The sequence below is a fragment of the Protopterus annectens genome, chromosome 4.part0 (assembly GCF_019279795.1).
Source record: "Protopterus annectens isolate FY-2018-M chromosome 4.part0, PAN1.0, whole genome shotgun sequence".
Lineage (NCBI taxonomy): Eukaryota > Metazoa > Chordata > Ceratodontiformes > Protopteridae > Protopterus > Protopterus annectens.
The window spans coordinates 472,427,465-472,455,394 of NC_056733.1; the positions used below are offsets into that span (position 1 = coordinate 472,427,465).

Genomic DNA, 27,930 nt, shown 5'->3' on the forward strand with positions numbered 1-27,930 from the left:
GAGTTGCTACAGTTGGAGTCTCCTAAACCTGCAGCTAATCCTCCTGCTTTGCTAGATTCTTCTTGCTGTTTGCTTTGCTGGATGTTTTTTCCAATGCCTCTCAAGCTCCTGATTCTTTACCCCCCTGCTTCCAAGAAGCCTGATAGGTGTTATAGGGTGCCTGAGGATTGTTTCTTTTTGTGTAAATGTCCTGCTGCTAACCCTTCTGTTGTCTCTGCAGCTTCTGATAAGCCATCTCAATTGCTTCCTTTTCCCAAGTTATTGCCTTCTGACAAAGATAACAGAACTATGGAATGGCTGAGTAAGAAGGTTTACACTTTTGCTACCCTAAGTTTTAGGGCTATTAATTATCAAACCCATATGTCTAGGTATGTGTTGGCTCTTCTTTCTCAAGCCTGTCAACTTAGTTTTGATTTTTCTGAGTGTGAGGGTAAAACTTCTTTCCTTGCTAGGGACTTCCTCTCATGTAATTTGTCATTGTATTAAATGTAGTTATGATCTGGCAGATGCCTCTTCTAGGGCTATTTTTGGTTCAGGTTATGAGGAGATATTCTTGGTTTAGGCACCAGCCTCTACCTGATTATATTAAAGCTGAGGTGATGGATGCTCCCGTGGATTCTAAACTTTTGTTTGAGGAAGCCACTGCTGTTTTATTTAAGTCCCTTCAGGATAAGGGTAAGGCTTTACAGGAGCTTAAACATGTTTTTGTTTCTCCTGTACCTAAATTTCAGAGGAACTATCCCACTAAGCCTGCCTTTGTTTGTAGACATTCCTGTCCTTCTACTAAAGGCAAGAAGAGTGGCGAATGGGCTCTTACTGTTAAGGCTATTCAGTTTTCAGGGTTTCCAAAACCTTCCTTTCCAGACAAACCGGGTGCTGTATGACTATCAGTCTCCTCCCAGCCACATTCCCCTTTCTCATTACCTTTCTTTTTCTCTTCCTGCTTGGCTTCAGTTCACTCAAGATTCTTGGATTCTGTCGATCATATGTCAGGGGTCCTTCATGGTGCGGAAATCCCACCTTTCTTTTATGGGCATTCCTCAACCTCCTCAGGAACTGCTTCCCTTTTTCCCAGAGGTTCTTCAAACTCTCTTGACTCAGGGTACTATTCAAGAGGTGCCTGTGTCCCAAAGGGGGAAAGGGTTCTACTCCAGGCTGTTTCTAGTGCCAACAAAAGAGGGCACTTGGAGACCTATTCTAGACCTCTGTCATCTAAACACTTTTTTATAAGTGTCTTCCTTTTGGTTATTGTCTCCTCAGATTCTGTTTCCTCTCCTCTCCCTCAGGCCTATACATCATTTCTGGATCTCAAGAATGCTTATCTCCATATTCCAATCCATCCTCTTTTCAGGAAGTTTTTATGTTTCTATGTTTCTTCCTGGCATTTTCAGTTCTTTGCTTTGCCCTTTGGCCTTTCTACTGCCCCAAGGCTGTTCTGTTCACCAAATTCCTTGCTCCTGTGATTGCTTTTTGCATACTTCAAGGGATCAAAATATTTCCTTACTTAGGCAATCTGTTGATTGAGGCATCTTCTCCAGAGACTCTTTGCAAAATCCTGATTTTGCCATTTCCCTTATTCAGAGCCTGGGGTTCACAATAAATTTCACAAGGTCTTCTCTGACTCCTTCTCAAGATAATGTTTTTCTGGGTTGCAGGATTGAGTTGGTGCCTGTGATTGCATCCTTGCCCCCTCCAATGGCCTTAACTCTCATTTCTATCTTTCACACTCTTCTTCCTATGGCTTACATTGCCACCAGGGAATTTCTGAGAGCTCTGGGTTTCATGGCATCCACCATTCCAATGCCCCCTCTGACCAAACTTCACATTTAGAAAGTTTCATTGGTTTCTGAAGTCAGTGTGGCTTCAACATGCACATGCTCTAAACTTTGTAGTTCCTTTTCATCCTTGTCTCAGACAGGAACTTCACTGGTGGATTTGGTAGCTGTCTCTGAACCCAGGGATCCCTTTTCATCCCCCTCTTCCCTCTCGGGAATTGTTCACAGATGCTTCAGACATGGGTTGGGAGGTGACTTTTGGCTCCCTAAAAGTACAGGGGGTATGGTTGCCTCACCAGCGGAGGAAGCACATCAGTGTCAAAGAGATTAGAGCTCTTCTGCTGGCTCTTCAGGCATTTCATCCTCTTTTCTCTGCAGGGCCTCTCAAGGTCTTCACAGACAATACCACCATGATGTGGTATATCAACAAACAGGGAGGAACAAGATCCTACCTTCTTTGCCAGTTGGCACTTCTGGTTTGGGATCTTGCTGTCAAGTATCAAGTGACTCTTCAGATGGTTTATATCTCTTCCAGTCATAACATTATGGCAGACACTCTGAGCAGGTCCCACAAATGGATGCTTCACAGGGATGTGTTTCTGGGCATTATTCACCAGTGGGGTACTACTCAAGTGATCTTTTTGCACCCTGAACAGACAGCTTCCTCTGTTTTGCGCAAGACTCCCAGGTCCTCTGGTATAGAAGGTGGACATCCTCTCATTCTCTTGGAAGAGGATGTTTCTTTATGCATTCCCTCTCCTATCTCTCCTTCCAAAAGTCCTGTTCAGAATTCTCAAAATTCAACAGGATGCTCCCAAAATCTTGTCAGTGACTCCATTTTGGCTGTGACAGTACTGGTTCCCTCTACTTCTGCATCTAACCAGGGGCAATCTTCACGAGTTACCTCACAAGGTTGCTCCAATCACACAAGATAAGGGATCTGTCACCCGTCTCCACCTGTCCATGCTTCAGCTGACATTGTGGGTGATAGGATTTTGATTCCTTTTAGACACCTTTTCTCTGAGGATGTCCTGCAAGTCCTGCAGGAAGCCAGGAAACCTACTATTAGGAAATCCTACTTATCCAAATGGAAGAGGTTTTCTATTTGGTGTCTGTCTGGTAATCTGAACCCACTTACTGTAGATGTTCCTTTGGTTCACTCTTATTTGTGTGAGTTGCTCAATGCTGGTTTGGCCTATTCTTCTATTAAGGCCCACTTATCAGCCATCTCTGCTTGTCTGCCTTTATCTCCTCCTTTAGCTTCTAGATGCAAGGTTAAACAATTTCTCAAAGGGAACCTAAATATTAGACCTCTCAGAAAGCCTGTTCCATCTCCCTGGGATCTTAATTTTGTTTTGGAGAAGATGACTCAGGGTCCTTTTGGCCCTTCTGTTTCAGCTTTCTTGCAACATTGTTCTTGGAAGACTGTTCCATTGTTAGCTGTTACTTCTGCCAGATGGGTACCTGAGTTCTAGGCCCTTATGGCTTGTTCTCCTTTTTTGATTTTTCATGAGGACAGAGTGTCCTTATGCACTAATCTCGCCTTTATGCTTAAGGTAGTTAATGAGCCTTCCCTTAATCAGTCTATTAATCTGCCTACTTTTTTTCTCTCTCCACAGTCTGACAGGGAGAGGGTGCTGCATACTTTGGATGTGCATAGGCAACTCAGAATTTATTTGGATCAGACTAAGGCTATTTGTAAATCTGATCAGTTGTTTGTTTCTTTTCATCCTAGATCTTTGGGTCTAACTTTATCCAAGCAAACTATTTCTTCTTGAATTTCTAAGGCTATTTACTTTTGTTACACCTTTCATGGCAAGAGCTTTCCTTCTTCAGTCAAGACTCCTTCTAATAGCTTGGTGGCTTCTTCTGGTGCTTTTTTCAAGGGCTTTGATACTAATTCTATTCTTAAAGCAGCTACCTGGTCTTCTGTGTACATACCTTTACTGAGCACTACAAGTTAGATTGTAGATCTAGAGCTATGGATGGTTTTGCTAGTGCCATTCTCCATAGCTTCTTAGGGGACTCTTCTTCTTCTCCTTCCCCCTCCCAAGTTTCCTGCTGAGGTTTGGCACTCCCCCAAATGTTAAGAATACTTCAGCAATGAATGTAAGGACATAGTACAGTTGTGTAAAATCTTACCATAATGGTAGATGTCCTTGTCTTCACTGTTGCACTATTCACTTCCTCCCTGAATTCCCCAAGTCATTTCCTTCCTGGATATACAGGTTACCTCTTAGGTTCCTTGGACTGGTGTTTCTACTGGGGCAATCAGTTGTGTTTATGATAAGCCTGAACATCACCTTTACTGCCCTACAGTACACAAAGTGCATTTGAGTGATGTTCAGGTGTACCTTTAAATGCAACAGGAAGTCTTTGGTATACTGGCTGGATGATGGGCTTCCATGGCAGGGAATCCTAAATGTTAAGAATACTGCAGCAGTGAAGGCAAAGACATCTACCATTATGGTAAGATTTTACACAACTGTACTTTCACAGAAGAAGAACCTGTAGGCTCAAAAAATGGGTGTGAAGTTGGCTTCTCAGTCAGAAAGTTCATATTTCTTACATGAAAAACTTTTCTGTTTGGCGTTCTTAGAATCAAGATACTGCTAAAATGTTTAGTTGTAATATGAAAAGCTATAGTAAGATAAACTGGCTTAAAAAAAAAGTAGAGCTGGAAGCAGAGGCAGATTAACAAGGGGTCTAATCGAGCTGCAGGTCCAAGCCCTAATGTCTGAAACGGACCCTACTGCTTTTACTTCCAGTATTGTCTGAAATCCTGTAATATTGTCTCACTAAATAAATAATCCCCGTATAATTTTACACTCCAAACCTAACATTGATTAGATGACAAACAGATTTTGGTAAATGCATACAAAAGGCTTGTGGCAAAAAAAAAAGACTAGCCATGCACTGTATATTGGACATAATGAACAAGAAAAATGTAGAACTCCACTGCGTAACACCAAAAAGAAAAAATGTTTTTACATATTGCTAATTAAGATAATAGGTAAATCATCCCTAAAACTCAACTATTGTGTAAATCAGTCAAGCTGTATGTAAAGAATTTGACAGGTTCAATAAGTTATGAAACAATGAAAGTAGAAATATCTGACTTGGTGCCATTAGCTACAATTTTATGATTGAAGGCTGTCTTGACTATCAGGAATTATAAGAATCACATTTGTTTTCCCCTTTTTTGCTTTTAATAACACTGCACTCACACAGGAACACACACACTGGTTTCTGAATGAAGGGGACCAGAGGGTATGCAAGCTTACACTCCAGTTTCTAGTAATGCATCTGTTGGCAAAGCTTTGTGGTGAACATACTACAGTGAAGAAAACAGGCAAATGGTGATTCTGATGTACTGTAAACAGATTTGTCATTGATTGTCCCAAAATGTAAGTTATATGGGCATAAATGACTTTTCAGCTTTGGGTCATTGACATCTCGTTGATGAGGGAATCTTAAAGGTATTCACAAGAAAAGAAATATAGGCAACTGGCCAAAGACAGATCCTCTTCCATAGCTATAATTGCTAATGTGCTTATTTAATAATAATGTGTCCCCCACGTGTGTTCATTTACCATCTCTCTGCCTGTAATGACTTGAAAATTACCTAGCGTCAATGATGATTAAAAATAATTAAAATTAAGATGTATTTTTAACATTTCCTTCTTGGTGATATGCATTTTAACATGGATGTGCACTAGCTGTCCTGGGTTTCTAGGTCCTGAAAATAGGTTCCCCAAGCAAAATCAGTAGAATCTGTTAAATTGTGTAGGTGATGTCTTCTTGAAGAGTTTTCACTTGGCTGGAATGAATCTATTGAATCCTCCAATTTAAGTCTCTGATCAGGGAAGGAATTAACAGGCCAAGGCTCCTTAAGTAATCTGGATTCTTTTTGCATATATTCTTGAGAACTTGCAATCAGGATACAAGATCTAATAATGCAAAGTCCTAACACATTAAAAAATAAATTGTGATTTATACTAAACAGCAAATTCTGAAGTTCACTGTTGTACTTTTCAAGTATTCTGCAGGGGTCCTTCACCCCTTTTGCTCCCTGACATGGGGAGATGGAGGTGGCCAGTGCCTGTATACCTCTGCTAATCATATCTATGCAGGCTCTGAGATCACTATAGCTCAGAGTAAAAGAATATGCTGAGATACCATAGTCTCAGAGCTAGTATATATTTCCTCATTGGCACTTGCAGTTCTTTAGTTGTGAATATCACAGTTACAGCCCCTAGTCATTCAGAATGTGTCCATTCCTGAGGTACCACCAGAGTTATCTCATATGGAACCTAGTGTCACCAAATGGCAAAATGTTTACTGGCTGACAGTGCTTATTGGAAGATGAAACATTAGAATAATTGCAAAACATGTTCTATTCTGAATTGCAAATGAAGAACTTTTTGTAACACTAGATCTTGGAAGACACACAAAAGCTTTTTTTTTTTTTTTTGCTTGGAGTTGTCAATCTGGCTTTTCTAAGTACTGTGTCAAACTCTAAATTCAGAAAAGAATGATCAACTTTTTGACAGTGAATAGAATTTACATATATGTGATGCTGATTGAGGAAGGTGGTAAATACATATACCCTGGGTTCTGAGATAAGTAAATGTTGTTGCTAGGCATTTTATGAACACCCTGGGAATAAAGCAAAGGCCAGCTGGCAAGGAGATTATCTGGAAATGTTAATTTGCTACTAAGAATCTTAAACATTTTTTATGGGATTTCCTTATGAGAGCATCCATATAATCATACTTTGGTTCCAGGATCACCATCCAGGCCCATCAGAGTAACAATGGAAGCAAAAACTACAGTGTTAACATTCAGTGACCATAAAGGCGTGTTTAGAGAAGACTGATTCTAATAAGTCTGCACTTTTCTATATTCTGTAGGAACCACCAAGTATTTGAAATAGAACCCTTTTCCCACCTTCCAGCTCTAGAACTGTATAACTGGCTAAACACTGAAAGATCTTAAGCGTAAGTCTTTTGCAGTTAATCCAAAAATCGGCCTCGGTTGCAACAAGATGAAGAAAGATAAAACAATTTTAAATAAGCAACTAAGAAGTGCTTACAGAAAGAACTTTAATTTAACAAATAAAAATAAATATATATATCAGATACATCCAGTGAATCAAGCGCTTTCGTCTCCAACCATTTGGAGACTTTATCAAGACAGAGCATGCCCCAACTGACAGCAAATTTATAACATAAAGTTAATTACTGAACCAGTCAACATCCAGGGTTCATGAATAATTCATGAGCAATGACTATTCCTACAATTTACATCTAATAATGTCAGATAATCACACATAAAACAGAAATTTGCTGTCATTTGGGGCATGCTCTGTCTTGATAAAGTCTCCAAATGGTTGGAGACGAAAGCGCTTGATTCACTGGATGTATCTGATTTATTTTTATTTTTATTTGTTAAATTAAAGTTCTTTCTGTAAGCACTTCTTAGTTGCTTATTTAAAAAATTTTTATCTTTCTTCATCTTGTTGCAACCGAGGCCGATTTTTGGATTGTGGTTTGTTTTTTGACTTTCAAAAGTTTGAAGTTATTTGTGTTTCTTTTGCAGTTACTTGGAGAAGTAAAAAAATAGCCACAGGATAGCCTTTGAAGTACAGTATTACATAATATCTGGAAACTCCTACTCTCCTCTCTCCCTCTCTCCCTTTCACTCTGTCTCCCTCTCTTCTCTTTACATCCACTTGTTTGGGGCATTGTAAGTCTGGCAATTTAACTCAGAGGGTTAAGGCTACAAGCTTCTAATGAGCTTCAGAATGTAATTCTAGGTATGATTCCCTGAACTTCCATTTGTAACCTGAGTGACTCTTAGCAAGTAACTTAACCAGACAGTGCTCCTGAGTTAACCTAAAGTCCTTTGAGCTTACATGGTGAGTAAATAAATAAATAATAACATCCTATTAGATTACTAATAAAACAAACTTTTGCTGAGGGATAAGAAATGGCTAAGGTTTTTGGACTGTTCAAAAAGTGGGAATAGTCTTTTTAAATATGTTTCAGGAAAGCACTGCAGTAAGTTTTCCCTAAAAAGGAATCCAGTTTTGAGACTAAAAATCCTGAGACAAGCATTGAGATTTTTGAAGCACAACACTACTTATTGGTCATGTCATATGTGCTCAAATATGGGCTGTTTAGGCTGAACTCCTTGTCACAGAAAATAGGGGTCATGTTACAGCTGAGAAAACATAAATATGCTTGTTTCACTTAAATTATCTGCCTTTTTTTCTAACACACTGTAATCGCAGGATTATCATGTATACGAATCAGGCAGAGTGGGGTTGGGGGGGGGGAGGCAAGAAGAGATTGACATTTTGAAAATATGTTTATGTAATGTCCGTTTTATGTTTGAGTGTTTCCACAAAGATCTGGGTGCTCAAGCTGCTACTTTATAGCTCATAAATGTCGAGCATTTGTGTGTCGAGTAGGTTTGGCACTTCTGTTTGAAACTGATTCCTTAATTTATTACAGACCCATAAGTTTGACTAGTCTTATATATAAGGCCATGGAAAGAATAATCATGGACCTGATAAATACTGACATAAGAAACCTAGATACTAGACCCAACGCAATTCCCCTTTGTCAAGGTTAGGTCTTGCCTAATGAATCTGGTTGATTTTTTTGAGAAAGTCACCAAGGCCATGGATGACAGTAAAACAGTACATACTGTCTACCTTGTCCTGGTCAAGGCATTTGACACAATTCCTCACACAGGTATTATAAATAAACTCACAAAACTGGGCATAAATTCCTACATCACCAGATGGATAGCCAATTGGCTCACAGACAGGACAGGTGGTTAAAGTGGGTGAATCTAGATCCAGCAAGAGGCCAGTTACTAGTGGTGTGACACAGGGCTGAGTGCTGGGACCACTCCAGTTCAGAATATACTTCTCTGAAGTCAAGGTTAATGTGGACAGCCTCTGGTTGACAAAGTTTGCAAATGACTGCAAGCTGGGGGAAATCATTGAATCCCCCAATGATGTACATATCTTTCAGAAGGGTCTAGATCAGACAAATGATTAGTGCCAGAACCATGACCTAAAACTAAATGTGAAAAAATGCATTATCATACCCTTTGGGAGGTCAAATACCCCTGCAAATTACAACATCACTAGCACACCCCTAAGAGTAAACTCAGAGGTGACAGATCTAGGTACACAGATAGATAATAGCCTGAACTTTGACCTTCATGCATCCACAGTGGTGAGAAAGTCATTTTATGTGGCAGAACTTATAATTAAAGGTAATGGCATCCCGATCCAAGGAAATTATAGTACCACTGTACTCAGCCCTCATTAGACCAATAATTGAGTACAATGTGTCATTCGGCATGTACTTGACTAGGCACTTACAGCAGCTGGAGTGACCTCAGAGGTTCCTCACAAAGAAAATACAGGGTGTAAACAACATGAACTATGCAGATAGACTAAAACCCCTATCCCTTTGCTCTGTCTCCTACTGACTATTAAGGGGTGACCTATACCTGAGAAGGCACTCACAAATACAGCCCTGATGAAGCAGTTACATATCTATAAATCAAACAGCGTGAGCGTCACTCGATCTAGGGATCTAAATTTAGTCAGTAACTAAAATAGAACATGCTGGAGAGACAGATATGTGTCTCAGAGATTGCCCCTTCTTTGGAACATGCTTCCTAATCACATTAAACAGAGCTCTTTCCTGGCCCTCTTTTAATGCAGTTTGGATCAATGGATGGGGAATCAGAAATTCACACCTAGAGTAGTGCCTATGTCCCTTATGGATAGAGGCAATCTGTAAGATACTCAAAGCACAGGCACAAATCCATGCCATCCTCTTGCCCCTAGGGGCCATATAGTGGGTAAAATGGGGTTATATTGGCTAGACTTGTAAAGGCCATTAAGCAGTTTACCTAGTAATTTCCTAAGAACCTATGAATCTATTTAAAAAAATCTGTTTGTCTGGCTTGGCCTTTAATAATTATCCAGGGTTTGCAATTAGCCCTTCTTTAGAAATTAGTGTTAGAACTTACAATATTTGGTTCTTTATCTAGCCAGCAACCATTTGAAATGTCGGAACCCACTAGAGTGAGTCACAGAGACAGAATGACTGAAGGAACAGACCTACATATACTAAGTCTGAGATAACCATTTCTCAGAATATTCCCTTTTCTCTGAGGTATGGCAATCTCAGAGTTGCTATATATAAGTTCGGAGGGGGGGGGGTGCAGGAAGCTTGCCCCCCTGCAAAAAAGAAGTTTGAAGGAGAAGAGCAATGTTTGAGATTCGCTCTTTTTCAGGATTTTTGGTCTCTCTTTTTATTCGGCATATCAGTACTTGGTGTTTCAACAGGGAGCTATTATCAATAGTCTTTTCTGTTCCTTAAAATATTTTTCTCTCCATAAGAACCAAAACAAAACATGGAATTCAAACAGCCTCTAGTAATGCAGGTATAATATCATCTGTAAAGGCCTGGAGGTGTAGCCAAGCATGTACTCTTATGATTATTCCAGTGACTAAAGCACAACAGGAAAAAAAATCAGCAAAATCATTTAATAGCATGTGAGATGATAATCCCAGCAGCAGACTGCAGCTGTAACAAATTACCAGTCAAAACACTACTGGATGATAGGTTTGCTAACGTAGGTGGGAAAACACAGGAGGCTAATGTTTACAGATGAGGCAGCATTAACCTTCTTTCTATAGTTCTCAAATGTTTTAAACTTGTTATCAAAAGGGGTATAAACCAAGAACAGAGACTTATTTCATGTAGAAAGAAGCTTACCACTAACAGCTGTGTCAATTGTAAAACAATCCTCCAAGGACTTAACATTTTCAGGGATGCTATAAAACCTCTTCATGTATGTTAGAAACAACTGGTAACATATCAGGGTAATGACAGGCCCCCAAAGGAGGGATACAGAAACTGTAAACACTTCATACTTGGTCAAAGTGCATACTTCTGTCTGGAAGAATCAATGAAAGCAAAACCCCCAGGAATAATAATCACTCCTAAGATGCATACCATCATCAAACAAGCATCATTAGAACAGAATTCAGTGGGTATAAGAGAAACTGTTCTGACATTAGTCACATCAATACCTCCAACTCCGAACCACAACTGAAACCACTGAAAAAACCTTCACAGCAAATGGTAAAATCTAAACAGCTTCATTGTACCACACACTGGTTGAGCGCTTTCTTCCCTACTGAAGGGACTTCATCAGAACAATTTCAGTTTTACAACCCAGCCCTTTTATATATAAAACACCCAATTAACCAATTAGTTATACTAACAATGCTCCTTAAACCTGTCCTCTAGACGTTTCAAGGATAGGTTTAAGGAGCATTTATTGGACATAAGAAATAACAAAATGACTAATGCCTTGAGTAGGCATATTTCTGAGAATAAGGACCACATTTTTAAGTTTTCTGTATTGCAACAGTTGGTTAAGGACCCTCAGGGCAGAGTACTGGACGTGCATTTAGACATATGTGAGTTAAGGTGGCAGTTAAACTTGAATGCCACCCAGACACCTAGTATTAATGAAAATGTTAATATTGCATGTCTTTTAAAGTTAAAAAACATTTTAGGGTAATACAATTAGTTTTAGATGTATGAACGAATATTTTAAAGTTTATTAGGTATTTTAATATATTTTTTCTGATATGTTATTTTTCTGATATGTAATTGGCATGAAATGTTTGAACTGTTATACATATATATATTTGCCATATGCATTTTTCTTTTATTTTTAGATTTTTTATGTGATTGTTAGTATAACTAATTGGTTAATTGGGTGTTTTATATATAAAAGGGCTGGGTTGTAAAACTGAAATTGTTCTGATGAAGTCCCTTCAGTAGGGAAGAAAGCGCTCAACTGGTGTGTGGTACAATAAAGCTGTTTGGATTTTACCAGTTGCTGAGAAGGTTTTTTCAGTGGTATTAGTCACATCAATGTTAGAAGCATCTTAACCTGCCTCCATAGCTCCCATCTGTGGTATGAGGACATTGGTGGGGCTTCTCTACACTTCCCAGAGCTCCAGCTCCCTGAAGATCAATTTTCTGAGCCCCAGCTCATTGATTAACTTGACAATTACTGTTATCAGTAGGAAATCACTATTTGTATGGTTTTGAAGTATGCTCCAACACTGATTCACGATTTCTCTTTCGTTAATGTTTGTGCAACAATGGAGTCTATATGTGCTGGGGGGGGGGGCTTTGCTTTGTGCCTCCAAAAAAAAAAAAAAACTTACCTTTAAGGTTCTTTAGTGGGTTCAATCCCAAGCTGTTCAAATCAATGAGTTAAGTCCTTGGCATATTATGATTTCTAGCCAGGTATTTGGGTACAATTACAAGCATCCCCCGACTGCCTCCACAGAAGAGTAGGCGAGCCTCCCTTCAGGAGCGCTGAAAGGGCCTGCCAGAGAACGTATCTCTGTCATCCTGATTCTGTGGACCCCCTCTGCCGTGACGTCAGCGCCTTCCATTATTATCTCCCCCTCTGCCCCTGGGGAGGCGTAACTAAATGCATCAGAAAAACCTTTTTGGGACTTGTGGAACTACATCTTCCTGCCTTTCTGACCTTTGGGATAAGGTCTAGATAGGGTGAAAAAACAGACTCCTACAGCAGACAAGGTTTTTCCTTCCTGCTTGCACCTGGTCAAAGTATCTTTCGCCTTTGGTCCAAAAAGGGCTGAACCATCAAAGGGGGCACTGGTGAAGGAAGACTTGAAGGGTTCAGCAAAGTTGCAAAGATGCATCCAGGAATGTCTCCTAATGGAAATTCCTGCAGCTGCTGCTCTACTCACCCAGTCAGCTGCATAAGAAATCAGTCTCATGTAGGAGTTGACACGAGTTGAGGGTGGGGAGCTGTGAGGAAACTTTGTCTGGGGTCCCCGAAGCAACAGTACCCTGAAGGGTATCTCCTAGCTCTTTGAGGAGATCCCTTTGAAGCCTTGTAAAATGGGTCAGGTAATTCAGCGACCGCAGGGTAAAGGCCACTGAAGAAAAAGCACACTTTCCATATCTGTCCATAGTGCATGACTCTGTGTTGGGAGGATGAACAGATGAGGAGGTCTCCGATAACTTAGTAGCCACCGCCACCACCATCACATCTACAGGGATTCCTTTGGACAGAAACTCACTTTCATTAGGGGCAGTAATAAATTTATTTGGCCTCCGCAGAACCGGTTCCACTGTATCAGGGGAAGTCAAGGCCTTACGTGAAATAACATTAAGTAGCTGGTCGTAGGAGGGAGTCACCCAGGAGGTGGAAGGGTGAGATCCAAAAGCCTCCAGATATACCAATTCAGCCTCTGAAGGGTTGGTGGGGTTGCAGCCACCCCTCTGTTTCACGATTTCAAGGATGTCAGCAAAAGAGACATCCTCAGAGGGGGACCATGGGGACCCTTCAGACTCATCCAGATCGATGTCCAATGTAACTGACTCAGGGGAGTCTATGTGCTTCCTCTTGCACAGTCTCTTCTGAGGGACTTCCTCAGAGGGATACTCTGGTGAAGTTTCAGAGGAGACAATGCCACCCACAGGGGCTTCCTGGGGCTCTGGATTTCTACACTGGGGAGGAGTGGGTGAAGAAGAGACTAACACTGGCGCCTTTGAGGGAAGAGAAGATGGGTCCGAGAGTGGAGCTGTCTGAGATGACAGCACTCTCTCCATCATCTCAAAAGCCCCCTCACTCTGCACCGAAGAGACTTTCTGCTCCAAAGATGCCAATGATTGACTCCAAGGTGGAACGGGTGGCTCCGAAGCCGATGTAGGAGCCAAGTTCAACCTCGCCGAGGCACTGAGGGATAGAGTCATCTCGGACAACTGTTCACGGAAACTCCCCTCCCCGGACCTGACTGGTGAGCATTGGTTCCCAGACTACTCGAGATCCAAAGGACCCGATGATCCTGAAGGAGGTCCCAGTACAGACGGTTCCACCCATACTCTCTGGCTCCGAAACCACCACTGGGGACGGAGGAGGAATTGGAGATGTTGCCTTGGATTGTCCCGAATCCTTTGGGGTCGGAGATGATAACATTTTTGCCAGTGCTGGAGTCTTAAGCAATCTCTTCACCACCTGCTCCATGTCATCATCAGATAAGCTCCTGGAAAAATGGGAGGATAATGAGGGAGATCTGGCCCTCTCCAAAATGGGTGATCTCAAGATCGGAGACCGGCTCCAAAGCAGGAGACCATCCCCTAATTGGCAACTGTACTGGCTCTGTGGATACTGATGGGGTCAGAGAGGTTGATTTTTCTTTGTCAGAATCAACAGCCCTTGGTTCTGATGCAGTAACTTTTTTAAGAGGCTCTGAAGCTGGAGCCATAAAGGCATGCCTTTTGGATCCTGAATGGGAACTAGAGGTAGGTTTGGAGCTTTGAGAGCCTTCCAATGATTCCTGGAAAGGACCTTTTAACAGACCTATGACCATCAATTTATTTCTGCACTCTTGAAGGATCCTGCTGCTGAAACCATGGCAAATTGTGCAAGGGACTTGTAAGTGGATGGCACCCAAATATACACAACTAGTGTGCTCATCCGTGATAAACATCTTTTGAGTGCTTTGATCGCACTTCTTAAAACCAGATTGCCTATGTTTTTTAGGTTCTTTTTCCTTTTCTTTTGACATTGTCAATAACAAACCACCAATCACAAGAAGGAAGAAACTATTCTACTGCAACAACACTCAGAAGTAGAAGTAATATGAAAAAATATTTAAATATAAAACTTTTAAATATAAAGCTGCTCTACAGAAAAAAGGAGCCTACTAAACTACTATAACACCACACAAGAAAATTCAAATAGCACACAATATAGCTTTCTCCAGAAAGCTGTAAAACTGCCAGAGGGTGGATCTAACCACTAATTTAACACTACTTATAACTATAACAAACACAAAAATACAATCCAGTGGTGGAGAATCCTCTAAGTTAAACAGAATCTCCAAGGGAAGGTAAAGGCATGGGGAAAGGGAGCGGCCCTCTAAGTTAAATGGGCTGCTGAGAGCCCTCTAACTAAAATGGATCTCTTACAGAAACAATAGGAAAAACAACGCACTAAACTGTAAAGGGGGTTTTAGCTAAGTCTATCACACAATTACAGTTAGAAAATCTCAAAAAACTGTTGAAAAATATGAAATTAAAGTCTACTCAGCCAACGAGACAGCCAGAAGATATCCCGGTCACTTGAGCGGCAAACGAGATCTGGGTATCTTACCCAGTGCATCATGGGATAGGGGTCAGCCTCAAGCCAGTGGAAGCTCTCGAGCTTTTGTATTAGGCCAAGTCAGAACTGATGCTCAGTTCTGAACCCAACCAGCAAGAATTACGGCGAGATAGGACAACATAACATTTATTGTTTTTTTTCTTGATGTGCCCTTTCAGTTTCCCAAAGTGCATTGATCTTTATATCAAATGCTTTTACTATACATCTTTGAGTACTTAATTATATAATAGCATTCTGATGACTAGAAACACTTAATGGATTCATGTTATGGCACTGAGGTGCAGGAAACTGAATCCTTCACAAATGATTCCACAAAACAGAAACTGCACATCTCAATCGAGCAGTGTAGTTTTATGAAGGACAATTAAACAAAACTAGAAAACAACAATGTTTTGCTGTGAGGGTTATGCCACATGTAACTCCATAGTCACACAACTTTGGAAAAAAAGTAAAGGCCACTTACATTCGTATTCAATCCTGTTCCCTGGCTGCAAAATTAAGATCACAAAACACATTGCATATACATTCTCTAACTCAAAATCTGCAATCAGACAACTAACAGATAAATAGAATGATAATACACTGAAAAATATCTAATCCATCAAATCTTTCGTTCAATTTAATTAATTCTATGGAACTGTTGTTAAAACTACGATAAATAAAATTATGTGATCCTGCTCTTCGGTGGGGTGGAGGTAGCAGTGCATTATTTTTTAAGAATAAGTTTAATTAGACAATTACAGAAACAGCTACAGTAATGCAGCATAACTACCTCCAGCTTTAAAAGAATAAGCTGACTTAATTTTAAGTTGAATCATGGCTACAGATGCTCTAATCCATCCTCGGCTTTGCTATGATTAGGAAAACTTGTGTAACTAACCTTTAGTCTTGGAACCAGCTTGCAGCACTGCTCCCAAATATTGCTGTTGTCTTCAGAGTTTGTTGTTTCACTCCAGTTGTCCAGCTGAAAGATCCCTCCTAAAGTAACTGTACTGCTCCTAGTGTTCCATAAAAATACAGAGTGAATTAATTAGAACTATCTTAAAGATTCGATCCCATTGACACACCAAGTAAGAAATTTAGTTTGCATCAACCAGCAATGCATGAAAGTCTCTAAAGAAAAGTTATGATTCTCACTATGCCAGGCAGCTGAAGATTTACAAGAAATCATTACATTTAACCATATGAAGAAATAAAAAATGTATTTTTAAATACTATGTCCACAGAAAAAAAAAATCATCTTACTCACTTTAAGTATCTGATGCCAACAATGAATCATTTACATTTTGTGTATACCCCATAAATCATATATTATTTTCGTAATATTTCCCTGTTATTATCCTGTTTATATGTTATTAGTTAGCTTTACAATTTACAGTACAGGTAAAGCCTGGCTGAGAAACTTCTGTCAGGGATGTTTTACAAAATATTCTAATTTGTGGTAGGCTGTAACAGATATATATATATATATATATATATATATATATATAAAATGGTCTACAATTCATCAAGCCAACTTTTCCGTAAGTAAACACTCAAGTTCCACAAAGATCTTTTACATAAAAATAAAAACAAACAGACAAAAAAGGAAGAAGTATTACCAAGGGTTGGCCCCAGCTTGTTATTAATGCTTCTTATGCTAAAGGAGACATTTTCCTCTACAGTGGTACTAGAAGTCAAAAGTTGAATTTTCAAAAACATGACTTGCTTTGACAAGCTTAAGTCATCGCTTGACAATTTGTAGATTGATAAAACTTTTACTACTCCATGCCTCTTTATAGTAATGTCTTTTGGCTATTCCTGGTTGGGGGTCGCCACAGCGGAACTCCGGTCTGCTAATGATTGGCAGTGGATTTTTACGGTGCCGAGTTGCCAGCCCGACACCCAGCCTTCAAAGAAGGTACACCTATTCACGCATGCACCTACCTGCATGTCTTTATATGTCACTCGACCACGGGGAGGACACGCAGACTCCAGCTGAGAATCGAACAGGAGAACCTCTTGCTGTGAGGCGACAACGCTAACTGCTGCACCACCGCTGCCTCTGCTCCATGTCTCTTGAGACAGATAATTTTAAAAAAAAACCTCTATAGTTTGACATACTTTTCTTTAAAGATTTTTTTCTTATAGACTGCAAATGTGTTATTAAATATATGATCCCAAATAAGAGAAAAATACTGACCTTGGTTCTTCTATCATTATTTGTGTTTTTAAAATGAATGTCACAAAGCCATAAAATGGCAAAAGGATGTCAGAAATATCTGTAGCATTCAAACATAGTAGACCATTCAGCTGATTGCAAGATGACAGTGTGTCCTTGTGTAAATCATATTATAGTGGGGATGGGTACTGTGTCCTTTCCCCACTGTAGTGCAATTTCTGAGTTGCTATATTTAAGTAACTGGGGGTATGGGGGTACAGGGAGCTTGCCCCTGCAAAAAAAATACTTGTTAGGGTATTTTGCCGGCTATAATATTTTTTATTACTTTGCATAACCTCTACTAAATAATTTACTGAAAAATTCTGTAAATCCTTCATAAAATTTGTCTTCCTCAGTGCACAATCTTTGTAATCTAAGAATATGACTGTATCAAAGAGAGATGATTTGGAGGTCTCTTGTAGGAAAGACAAAATTTTATGATGTTCATAGGTTCATACTAGGCTATCTGCCCTAGGGCATTTATAAGCCTAGCCAGAGTGTGTTTGGCTTTTGCCACCCATTTTAAATTAATTTTGCTATGCCCATTTTCGAGGTTAGTATACTGTGCCTCTGTCTAACAGTGACACAGAAGTGATACCCGGGGTAAACCTATGATCTGCCATCCACTCATCAAGATTCCTCTTGAAGAGAGTCAATGATGGACTCTGCCTAACCTGGACTGGGATTTTATTTCAGAGTGAAGGGAGCCTCTGGGTTATGAATCTGTCCCTCCAGCATGTCCTATTTATTTCAGTGCTGAGGTTCAAGTCTCTTGAGCGCGTAGCTCGATGGGATTTGGATTTTTGGAGGTGCAGCATGTCCATTAATTCCAGGTTGGACATGGCTTTATACGTCAGGCACAGATCATCTCTGAGCAGGCGGTATGCCACTGAGTAGAGCTGGAGTTTCTTTAACCGGGCAGCATATGGCATCTGTCTGAGCCCTTTGATCCTCTTGATGAGGTACTTTTCGGGTCTTTCCAGTTGCTGCAGGTGTCTGGTGAGGTACATCCCAAAAGGGGCATTGTACTCAATTATGGGCCTGATGAGGGATGAGTAAAGAGGCACGATGACCTCTCCTGATCTAGATGTGAATCCCTTCATGATTAGGTGGGCTATATAAAATGTTTTTCTAACCACTTTGGCCACGTGGTTGTCAAATGAGAGATTGCTATCAACTTGGGTCCCCAGGTCCCTAATTACTTCTTCCGTACTTAATGGATTACCACCTTTGTGGTAATTTGTGGGCACTTTGTTTTTGCCAAAGGGGATGACTATACACTTTTCGCGTTTAGCTTGAGGCCATGGCTCTGGCACCAGTTGTCTGTTTCTATGAGGCCATTTTGGAGGATGCTTGTGTCGGCTGGAGAGTCGATTATGGCGCCCAGTTTGCAGTCATCTGCGAACTTGGTCAGCCCCAGTCCTTCCGTGTTGGCCTGTACCTCCAAGAAATATATACCGAACAAGAGAGGTCCCAGGACTGAGCCTTGTGGGACACCACTTGTAACTGGTTTGGAGTCTGACATGGCTCCAGCAATTCTGACCATGTGGGTTCAGTCCTTGAGCCAGTTTGCAACCCATCTAGCGACATAGGGGTTTATATTTAAGCTGGTGAGCTTATCTATAATGCCCGAGTGGGGTATTGTATCGAAGGCATTTACGAGGTCCAGGTAGGCTGTGTGGACCACCTTCCCCTCGTCAATGGCCTTGGTGACTGTTTCAAAGAAATCGACCAGATTTAAGAGGCAGGATCTGCCCTTAACAAAGCCGAACTGGGTAGGATCCATTGTCTGTAGGTCCCCAATATCTTTATTTATGAGGTCCATGATGATCCTTTCCATAGCTTTGCAGACCAAGCTAGTCAGGCTTATGGGGCAATAGTTTCCAGGATCTGTTGAGGCACCACCTTTGTGGAGAGGGACCACTGTTGCTGTATGCCACTCTTTGGGTACATATCCTGTAGTAAGGCTGAAATTGAACAGTAGTTTTATGTTTGGGTTTAGCTCTTCTTGGAGTTCATGTAGAATGCAGCCCGGGACACCGTCTGGTCCCATTGATGCTGTGTTTTTTGCTTTGGAGAGGGCGGCTCTTACCTGAGCATCTGAGATGTCAGGGGAGCAGCACACTGCTGGGATAGATATTTGCCCTTTTGGTGGGGAGGGTGGGGAGAAATTTGTGCTGAACCTGTCAGCTAGGATGTTGGCAATGTCTGTGGGTTCGGTGTATTTTTTGTCATTTTGGACTAATTCTGAGCATATCTGGGAATTCCCACCCAGGTTCTTGACATAACTAAAGAAAGCCTTGTGATTATCCTTAGTGTCCTGTGCAATTTTTCTCTCTAAGCTAGCCTTAGACGATTTTATGAGTGCTCGTAGTTTTTTGCTAATACTGATCAGAGATGCCTTCCCTTTTTGGAATTTTGCTCTATCATGTAGTAGCTTCCTCCTTCTATTGTATAGTTTGTTTATGGCTGGGGTCCACCAGACAGGACATCTACCTTTGGAGGATTGGGTCTTGGTTTTATTTGGGATTGCATGATCCATGCATTCCTGAAGGTGTTCATAGAATGCGTTTATAAAGGATTCTGCGGTCTGGGACGTATTTTCCACAGGCCCGGGGGCTTTGAAGGATTCCACCTCGGTTTTGAGGAGTGTGAAATTTGCTTTAGAGAAGTTTTTCACTGTGGTTTTCTGGGCAGGGGGTGGGGTCGGGATGTGAATATCCAGTGAGATTAGTTTATGGTCTGATCTTACCAGTGAGGGATACACTTCTGGTCTGGAGCATAGAGTCCCCATGTTGGTGATGATCAGGTCCAGTATGTTTTCCCCTCTTGTGGGAGTGGTAACAAATTGTTCCATAGCATTTGAGTTCATAAATTCTAGGAACCTTTGGGCTAGGGTGTTGGAGCTACAGTAATGCTCCCAGTCTATGTTTGGGTAGTTGAAATCACCCAATATAATGGTGTTTGGAGAGACCTTCATATTTTCCAGTGTTCTCAGGAAGGCCGAGTGGGGTTCCTGGGTTTGGGAGGGTGGTCTGTAGCAGGCTATAAACTGGAAGGCAGTTTTACCCACTGTTAGTTGCACATGGATAGTCTCTGATGCTTCGTGCTGTGCCACCAACCTGGAGGTGTGGATATCTTTGATGAATATTGATACTCCCCCTCCTTTTGTGGTTCGATCCAAGTTTTGGGGCCGAAAAGCATGGTATGAAGTATAACCTGGTAGTGCTGGGGTGCTCTCGGAAGCCTTGAACCAGGTTTCTGTTACTGCACAGATATTGATGTTCTCCATGCTAAGGAGAGTTTTGAGTGCGTGCATCTTGAGGTTTAGACTTCTGGCATTGAGTAGCATTACTCTTAGTTTCTTATCCCTTGTGATATGAGTGGAGGTGGAGCCTTCTTTTGAATGGGTGGGAGCCTAAAGCCTAGGCTAAGGCCAGAGCCTTTGCCAGGCAGCAGCCCCCTAACGCCCATATCCTAATTGTGTGCAAGCGAGTCAGTCAGGCCAGGCATCCAGGGCTGACTACAGGCAATGATCCCTTTTGCCAATTGTTGAAATTTAAGCCAATTGTTGAAATTGATCATCTTGTCTTATTATTGGTGCATCATTCTTGAGAGGGGTAAGATACTACAGGGGTGGGTCATATACCAGCTGGGCCTGGGCTACATGCTCAGAGTCCTCTATGTCTCTGTAGTCCAGTAGTCTCTCAGTAGTCAGTGGTCTCACACCATTCAGCACAATGACTGATATGAGTACTTGCCTTGCTTACCTTAGTACCTGTGTGCCTGTGTGCTTGTGTGAATCCTGGCACCCAGGCGCAGCTCACTGTGCTCACTGTGACCTTCTCAGCTGTGGTGCCTGGTGTGGACGCCAGTGTGCCTGATGATACAGAGTTTACAAGTATATCAGGTATGTATGTTGTTTAGCCTTAAAAAAAAAAAAAAAATTTCTTTTTTCTTTGTAAATAATATAGCATTATTATTTGTATTGTAGACATTTTCATTGATTCAGATTTTTTTTTTTTTTTTAGTTAAAAAAAAACCTATTTGAAGAAATATTATTCAGTAATAAGGTAGCATATTTTAGGTCACCCAGAAATGAAATCATCAGTATATCAATAATAATGAATGATTTCTAGATCTTGAGTAATAAATGTTTTTTTTTTTTTTGCTTTTTACTTCTGTGATAAAAATTCTGGAGTAGATGGGTCAAAACTAGCTTTCATGGCAGTACCTTTTCACTGTAGAAAGTGATAAAGAGAAAATAATTTGTACTTAAAATATAATGAATCAGCAATATAACTATATTTTGTTAGAGCTTCAAGACCATATCCATGACTTATACTACTTTTGTCAGTTTAATTTCTTCAAGTGTTTTGGGGTGTTAATACCATGATGGGAATGGATCCCATTCCTAAGTCAGGGTATGATTAGAGTTTATGAAATTAGTACTGTTTCAGTCTTTGATGTTAGCTAAGACTGCTCTTCTCAGTACCCACAATGTACCCAGAATTGCCTCCTTCATATCGGGTTGCATGTACTGATAGCATATTTAAGTACGATTGTAACTTCTTTTTTTATAAAACAGTGCAATAAACTTCTCTGTGTGGAAGATTTTCAGTCCATATATCTCTAGTTAATCACTGTATATTAATCAGATCAGACAATAGTAGTAGAAGTAGCGAACTTAAATTCATCTTAAGTAAAAAAAAAAATAATAAAAGCTATGCAATTGTACAGAATTACTAAGTATTGAAAAGTAATCCAAGCAAGGCAGGCAGTCTATTTCCAGTCTAAAATCCTTTATTAAGTACACAGACAAGCGATCCAAGTAAAACAAAAATAGAGTAATAGTTTCCTCACAAGCTTTCTAAATATATGTGTATACTTTTTATCAGGCAAGGGAGTGGTTTATTGTGCTGTAAGACAAAGTGTTATTGGTACACAGTGTCACATTTGAGCTGGTCCTGCCCTACTTAGTAGCTGTCATAATAATATAATCCTTATATACTTTAAATAAAAATTATAATGATGTGGTACATCTTATTTAACCAGATTATTAAGTAGATTATTAAGTCAGTGATTTTATACAAGACAATATACTACATGGCTGGAAATATATCAACTTTAGTCCATTTGGCAATCAAAAAATATATATATAAATATATACATATACACTTTGCATGTAAAAAATCATTTGTAAAAATCATATTCTATTTTCATAACCTATTGTTAACAAAGATCGCTTTCTTCCTTCTACACTTCTTCAGGTCTGTGTGCAAGAACCCTCAAAATTATCTATAAAAATATTACTGTATAATTAGTTAGTATTATTATTACACATCATTTTGAATAAAGTAGAAAAAAAGAGAACCAGAAAAAGAAAAAATAATAAGAAAAAATGTATGATGATGGAAACAAAGTATACACTTAAATTACAACTGATTTAAAATGGTATTTAAAACCAACTGGTAGAATAAAATAAAATAAAATAATTCATGTAAACAATGTGGCAATTTTCTAAGTTCCAGTACACTTTTAATTGAACAGTAGTAGTTTAGTCCAGGCTTCCTAAAGAGTTCAACTTTAATTGCCACATGAGTTCATGTTTTTCCAGAATATTCAGGATGTCTCCTTCAAGATCACCCATGTCTATGCGATCCAGGATCTGAAACTTAAAACCTGTGTGTCTTTTATAAAGAGAAAGGTGTATGGCTAGTACATTATTTTTACATCCAGAGTGGATTTCTGACAGATTACATGAAATCCTATGCTTGAGTTTATTTACAGCCTTGCCCACATAGATTGCATCACATTCATTGCATTGTGCCCTGTAAATTACTTTTGTAGTGTTACAGTTATCCCCTGAACTGGTCCTAATGATTTTCTTTAAATAAGGGCAATAAAAACCTTGCTGTATAAATATATAAAATGTACAACAACTTTCACATCGTTTAGTGTTTCTTTCATATGCTCTAGGTTTAAATTCAACAAAACTTCTAATGTTCCTGGCCTTCCTATAAACAACAGATGGGGCTTCACCTAAGAAGTTAATCAGAAAAGGGTTTCCTGTGACAATGTCCCAGTTTTCTTCAATAACATTTTTGATACTGTGATAATCCAAAGTGTATGTCAGGATGCAGCTATTTTTGCATTTGTTATTCTCTGTGGAATTTCTTAACATTCTCCTACTGGGGAGGCTGAGTGAAGGTGATTCAGTCCTTTTCAGTTCTATAATGGGTTCCAGGATGTTTTTTAACATCTGACTTTCATAGCCTCTCACTAGAAAATCATTCTCTAAGTTGTTCAGTTTTTCTCAAAAATGTTTCCATCTCTGTGGTAATTCTAGCAAATCTATAGCCCTGGGACTTCACTACATTATACTTGTTTTTTGTAGGATGTAGACTTTTACTGTGGAGTAATAAGTTAACCCTCATTGGTTTTCTGAATAGATCACTGGTGATTCTGTTATTGTTGGTGTTTTTGGAAATCTGCATATCTTAGAAAGTGGTATAGCTATGGGAAGAGGTAAACTTCAGGAAGGGGGTTGTTTGATTGAAGTAAGTGATAAAATCTCCAAGCTGCAAGGTGCCACCTTCCCATACAATAAAGATGTCATCAATAAAACATAAATCGCATGTGATATGCTGCATGTAGTCTGTTTTTGTTTAACACAAAGTCCTCCTCCCACTTGCCCAGAGCTATGTTAGCTATGCTGGGAGCCATGGCAGCCCCCATTGCTATACTAGTTTTTTTGTTTGTAGTGTTTGCCATTGAAAGTAAAGAAATTGAAGTCCAGTACAAGATTAATGAGCTTGCTTAACTTTTGCAGTTGTGCCTCTGTACCTTGATTATGTTTCTTAATAGACTCCATAGCTGCTGTTATACAGTAATTGTGAGGGAGCACTGTGTATAAGGATTCCACATCAATAGTTAATAAAATACTGTCAGTTTCCATTGTAATGTTTTTTATTTTCCTCAAAAAATCCATTGAATCACTTATGTATGACGTATAGGTTCATAGGTAAGTACTAGGCTCTCTGCCCAAGGGCATATGTAAGCCTAGCCAGAATGTGTTGGCTTTCGCCACCCCCTTAGATTAGTTCCCTGTGCCTCTGTCCAGCAGAGCCATTTGTTCCCTGTGCCTCTGTCCAGCAGAGCCACTACAGTGATCCCCAGGGTAAATTTTCTGTTTCTCATCCACTCATCAAGGTTTCTCTTGAAGAGTGTTAGTGAGGGGCTCTGCCTAACGTAGATTGGAATCTTGTTCCAAAGTATGGGGAGTCTCTGGGACAGGAATCTATCCCTCCAGCAAGTCCTATTTATCGTTATGGTGAGGTTTAGATCCCTAGAGCGTGTGGCTCTCGGGGATTTGTTTTTTTAGGTGGAGCATGTCATCAATTCTGGGTTGGACATGGCCTTGTATGTCAAGCAGAGATCACCTCTGAATAGGTGGTATGCAACCGAGTACAGCTGGAGATTCTTCAGTCAGGCTGCATAGGGCATCTGTTTGAGGCCAGTAATCCTCTTGGTGAGGTAATTCTGTGGTCTTTCCAGCTGTTGCAGGTGTCTTGTAATGTACATCCCAAATGGGGCATTGTACTCTATGATGGGTCTGATGAGTGATGAGTAGAAGGGCACAATAACCTCTTTTGTTCTAGATGCGAACTCTTTTGTGATTAGGTGGGCCACATAGAAGGATTTTCTAACCACCTTGGCAATATGATTATCAAAGGAGAGATTACTATCTACTTGGGTCCCCAGATCCCTTATTTCATTTTCTGTACTTAGGGGACTACCACGTGTGTGGTAGTTCAAGGGTACTTTGTTTCTTCCAAAGGGGATGACTATGCACTTTTTGGCATTTAGCTTGAGGCCATGATTTTGACACCAGGTATCCGTCTCAGTGAGACCCTTTTGGAGGATGTCTGTATCAGCCGGAGAGTCAGTTATGGCCCCCAGTTTGTAGTCATCTGCGAACTTGGTCAGCCATAGTCCTCCTGTGCTTGCCTGTACCTCTGAGAAGTATATAACGAACAGGAGGGGTCCCAGGACTGAGCCCTGGGGCATGCCACTTGTAACCAGTTTAGAGTCGGACATAGAGCCTGCAACTCTCAATGTGTGGGTTCTCTCTATTTGCCAATTGGCAACCCATCTCGTGATGTATGGGTTTATGTTCAGGCTGGTGAGCTTGTCTATGATACCAGAATGGGGAATGGTGTTGAAAGCCTTTGCGAGGTCTAGGTAGGCTGTGTGGACCTCCTTTCCCTCATCTAAAGCCTCAGTAACTGCCTCAAAGAAGTCCACTAGGTTTAGGTGGCATGATCTGCCCTTAACCAAGCCAAACTGGGTAGGGTCCAATGTTTGGAGGTTCCCAATGTCACTGTTAATGAGTTCCATGATGATGCGCTTCATAGCTTTGCAGACCAGGCTAGTCAGGCATATAGGGCGATAGTTCCCATGATCCGTTGTGGCTCCACCTTTGTGAAGCAGGGTAACTGTTGCTGTGCGCTACTCTATGGGTACGTAGCATGTAGAGAGGCTGAGTTTGAACAGTGTGTTTAGGTGAGGGGTTAGTTCATTTTGGAGTTCATGTAAGACACAGCCTGGGACACTGTCCGGTCCCGTTGAAGCTGTGTTTTTGGCTTTGGATAGGGCTGTTTTAACCTGTGTGTCAGTGACTGCCAGGGCTCTACATTCTTCTGGTATGGTTATGGGCCATTTAGGGGGTGAGAGGGGTGAAGTTTGCACTAAACCTGTCTGCCAGAATGTTGGCAATATCAGTTGATTCAGTGTATTTTGTGCCATTCTGCACTAACTCAGAGCAGATCTGAGAGTTTCCACTTAGGTTCTTGACATAGCTAAAGAACGCTTTGTGGTTATCTTTGGAGTCCTTGGCAATTTTTCTTTCGAAGCTAGCCTTGGATGATTTTATGAGGGATCATAGCTTCTTGCTGATACTGATCAGGGATGTCTTTCCTTCTTGGGATTTTACTCTTTTCTGTACTAGTTTCCTCCTTCTATTGTATAGCTTGTTTATGGCAGGGGTCCACTAGATTGGTTTCCTTTTCTTGGAGGAGTGAGTCTTGATTTTGTTTGGGACAGCACGATCCATGCATTCTTGCAGATGCTCATAGAGTGCCTTTGTAAGGAATTCAGCAGCTTGGACAGCATTGTCCTTTAACATAGGGGCTGTGAACCTTTCCACCTCAGTCTTAAGTAACATGAAGTTTGCTTTTGAAAAGTTTTTCACGGTGGTTTCCTTGATTGAGGGTGGGGGCGGAATGTGAATATCCAGAGTGATTAGTCTATGGTCTGATCTAACCAGTGAGGGGTTGACCTCCGGTGTAGAACACTGGTCGCCCATGTTGGTGATGACCAGGTCCAATATGTTGTCACCTCTAGTGGGGGTGTTGACCAGTTGATCGAAGGCATTCAAGTTTAGAAATTCTAGGAAGCGTTGGGCAAGGGAGTTAGTACTTGAATGATTCTCCTAGTTAATGTTTGGGTAATTGAAATCACCGAATATTAGGGCATTTGGTAGGACCTTCATATTTTCCAGTGTCTCCAGAAACGCGGTATGGGGGTCCTGGGTCATGGTGGGTGATCTGTAGCAAGCTACAATTTGAATTGCAGTTCTGCCCGTTGTTAGTTGCACATAGATGATCTCTGAGGCATTGTGCTGCGCCACTAACCTGGAGTTGTGCATATCCTTGATGAATATGGATACACCTCCCCGCCTTTTGTGTTTCGGTATGGGTTCTGTGGCCAAAAGTATGGTATGAGTTGGTAGTGCTGGGGTGCTCTCTGGAGCCTTAAACCAGGTTTCTGTTACTGCACAGATATCGATGTTCTCCATACTGAGGAGTACCTCGACTGCATGCATTTTGAGGTTTAGACTTCTGGCGTTGAGTAGCATTACCCTTAGTTTTTGGTTACTTGTGCTATTTACGGAGGTGGGTTTGTCTTTTGAGCCTTGTCTAAAAAGGCACTTTGGGGGTGGCAAAAGCCTTGGCCAGTATTCGAAAGCCAAAGGATGACAGGTGCAAGCCATCTCTTGCGAAGCAACATGGCTTGTCGAGCATGTCATCCCAGGTGGACAGATACTGGATCCCCTTTGAATGACACCAGAAACTTAGCCAATTGTTGAAATTGACATTTTTTCTTTATAATGTGGCATCATTCTTGGTGAGGGCAGGATGCTACTCAGGGCAGGATCATACCGGCTTGGGCAACGTGATCAGAGAGCTCTTCCATGTCTCTTTTCATGTAGTCTAGCGAGGTACATCTCAGATCATTCACACCAACATGGACAATGACAGAGTCGTATTTGTACTTGTTTTGGAGTGACCTGAGTGCTTGTGTTATGTGGCAGATCCTGGTGCCTGACAGGCAGCTAACTGTAACCTTCTCCTAGTCCAGCCTAGTTAGTGGGACATCACTGTGCCTGACTATAGAGTTGCCTATTGCTAGTGTATTGGGTATGTTATTTTTCCTTAAGGGCCATGATTGCATGGCACACTGATTATGTGAAGTATGTGTTTCATGGTTTGTTATGGGGTGTGGAGTTTGCTTGGGTGTCTGCTTTGGAGGTCTCTGTTGCTTTTGCAGATTTTTATTTAGAGCCTCCGAGTATGTTTTTGTGTATTTATGTGTGTTATTTGCCCGTGTTGGTTTAGTAGGTTTATGTGA

At 40.7% G+C, this 27,930-nt stretch overlaps 1 protein-coding gene across 4 annotated transcripts in view; it reads right to left on the bottom strand.

Moving 5' to 3' along the window:
• DAO (D-amino acid oxidase) overlaps positions 1–27,930 on the bottom strand; it is a 297,399-nt gene that overhangs the window by 15,493 nt on the left and 253,976 nt on the right. For all 4 annotated transcript variants that reach the window (XM_044068397.1, XM_044068398.1, XM_044068396.1 and 1 more), the window contains one exon: positions 15,919–16,036. In XM_044068397.1, the coding sequence (XP_043924332.1) occupies positions 15,919–16,036 (118 nt within the window). The remainder of the gene's footprint in view (positions 1–15,918; positions 16,037–27,930) is intronic.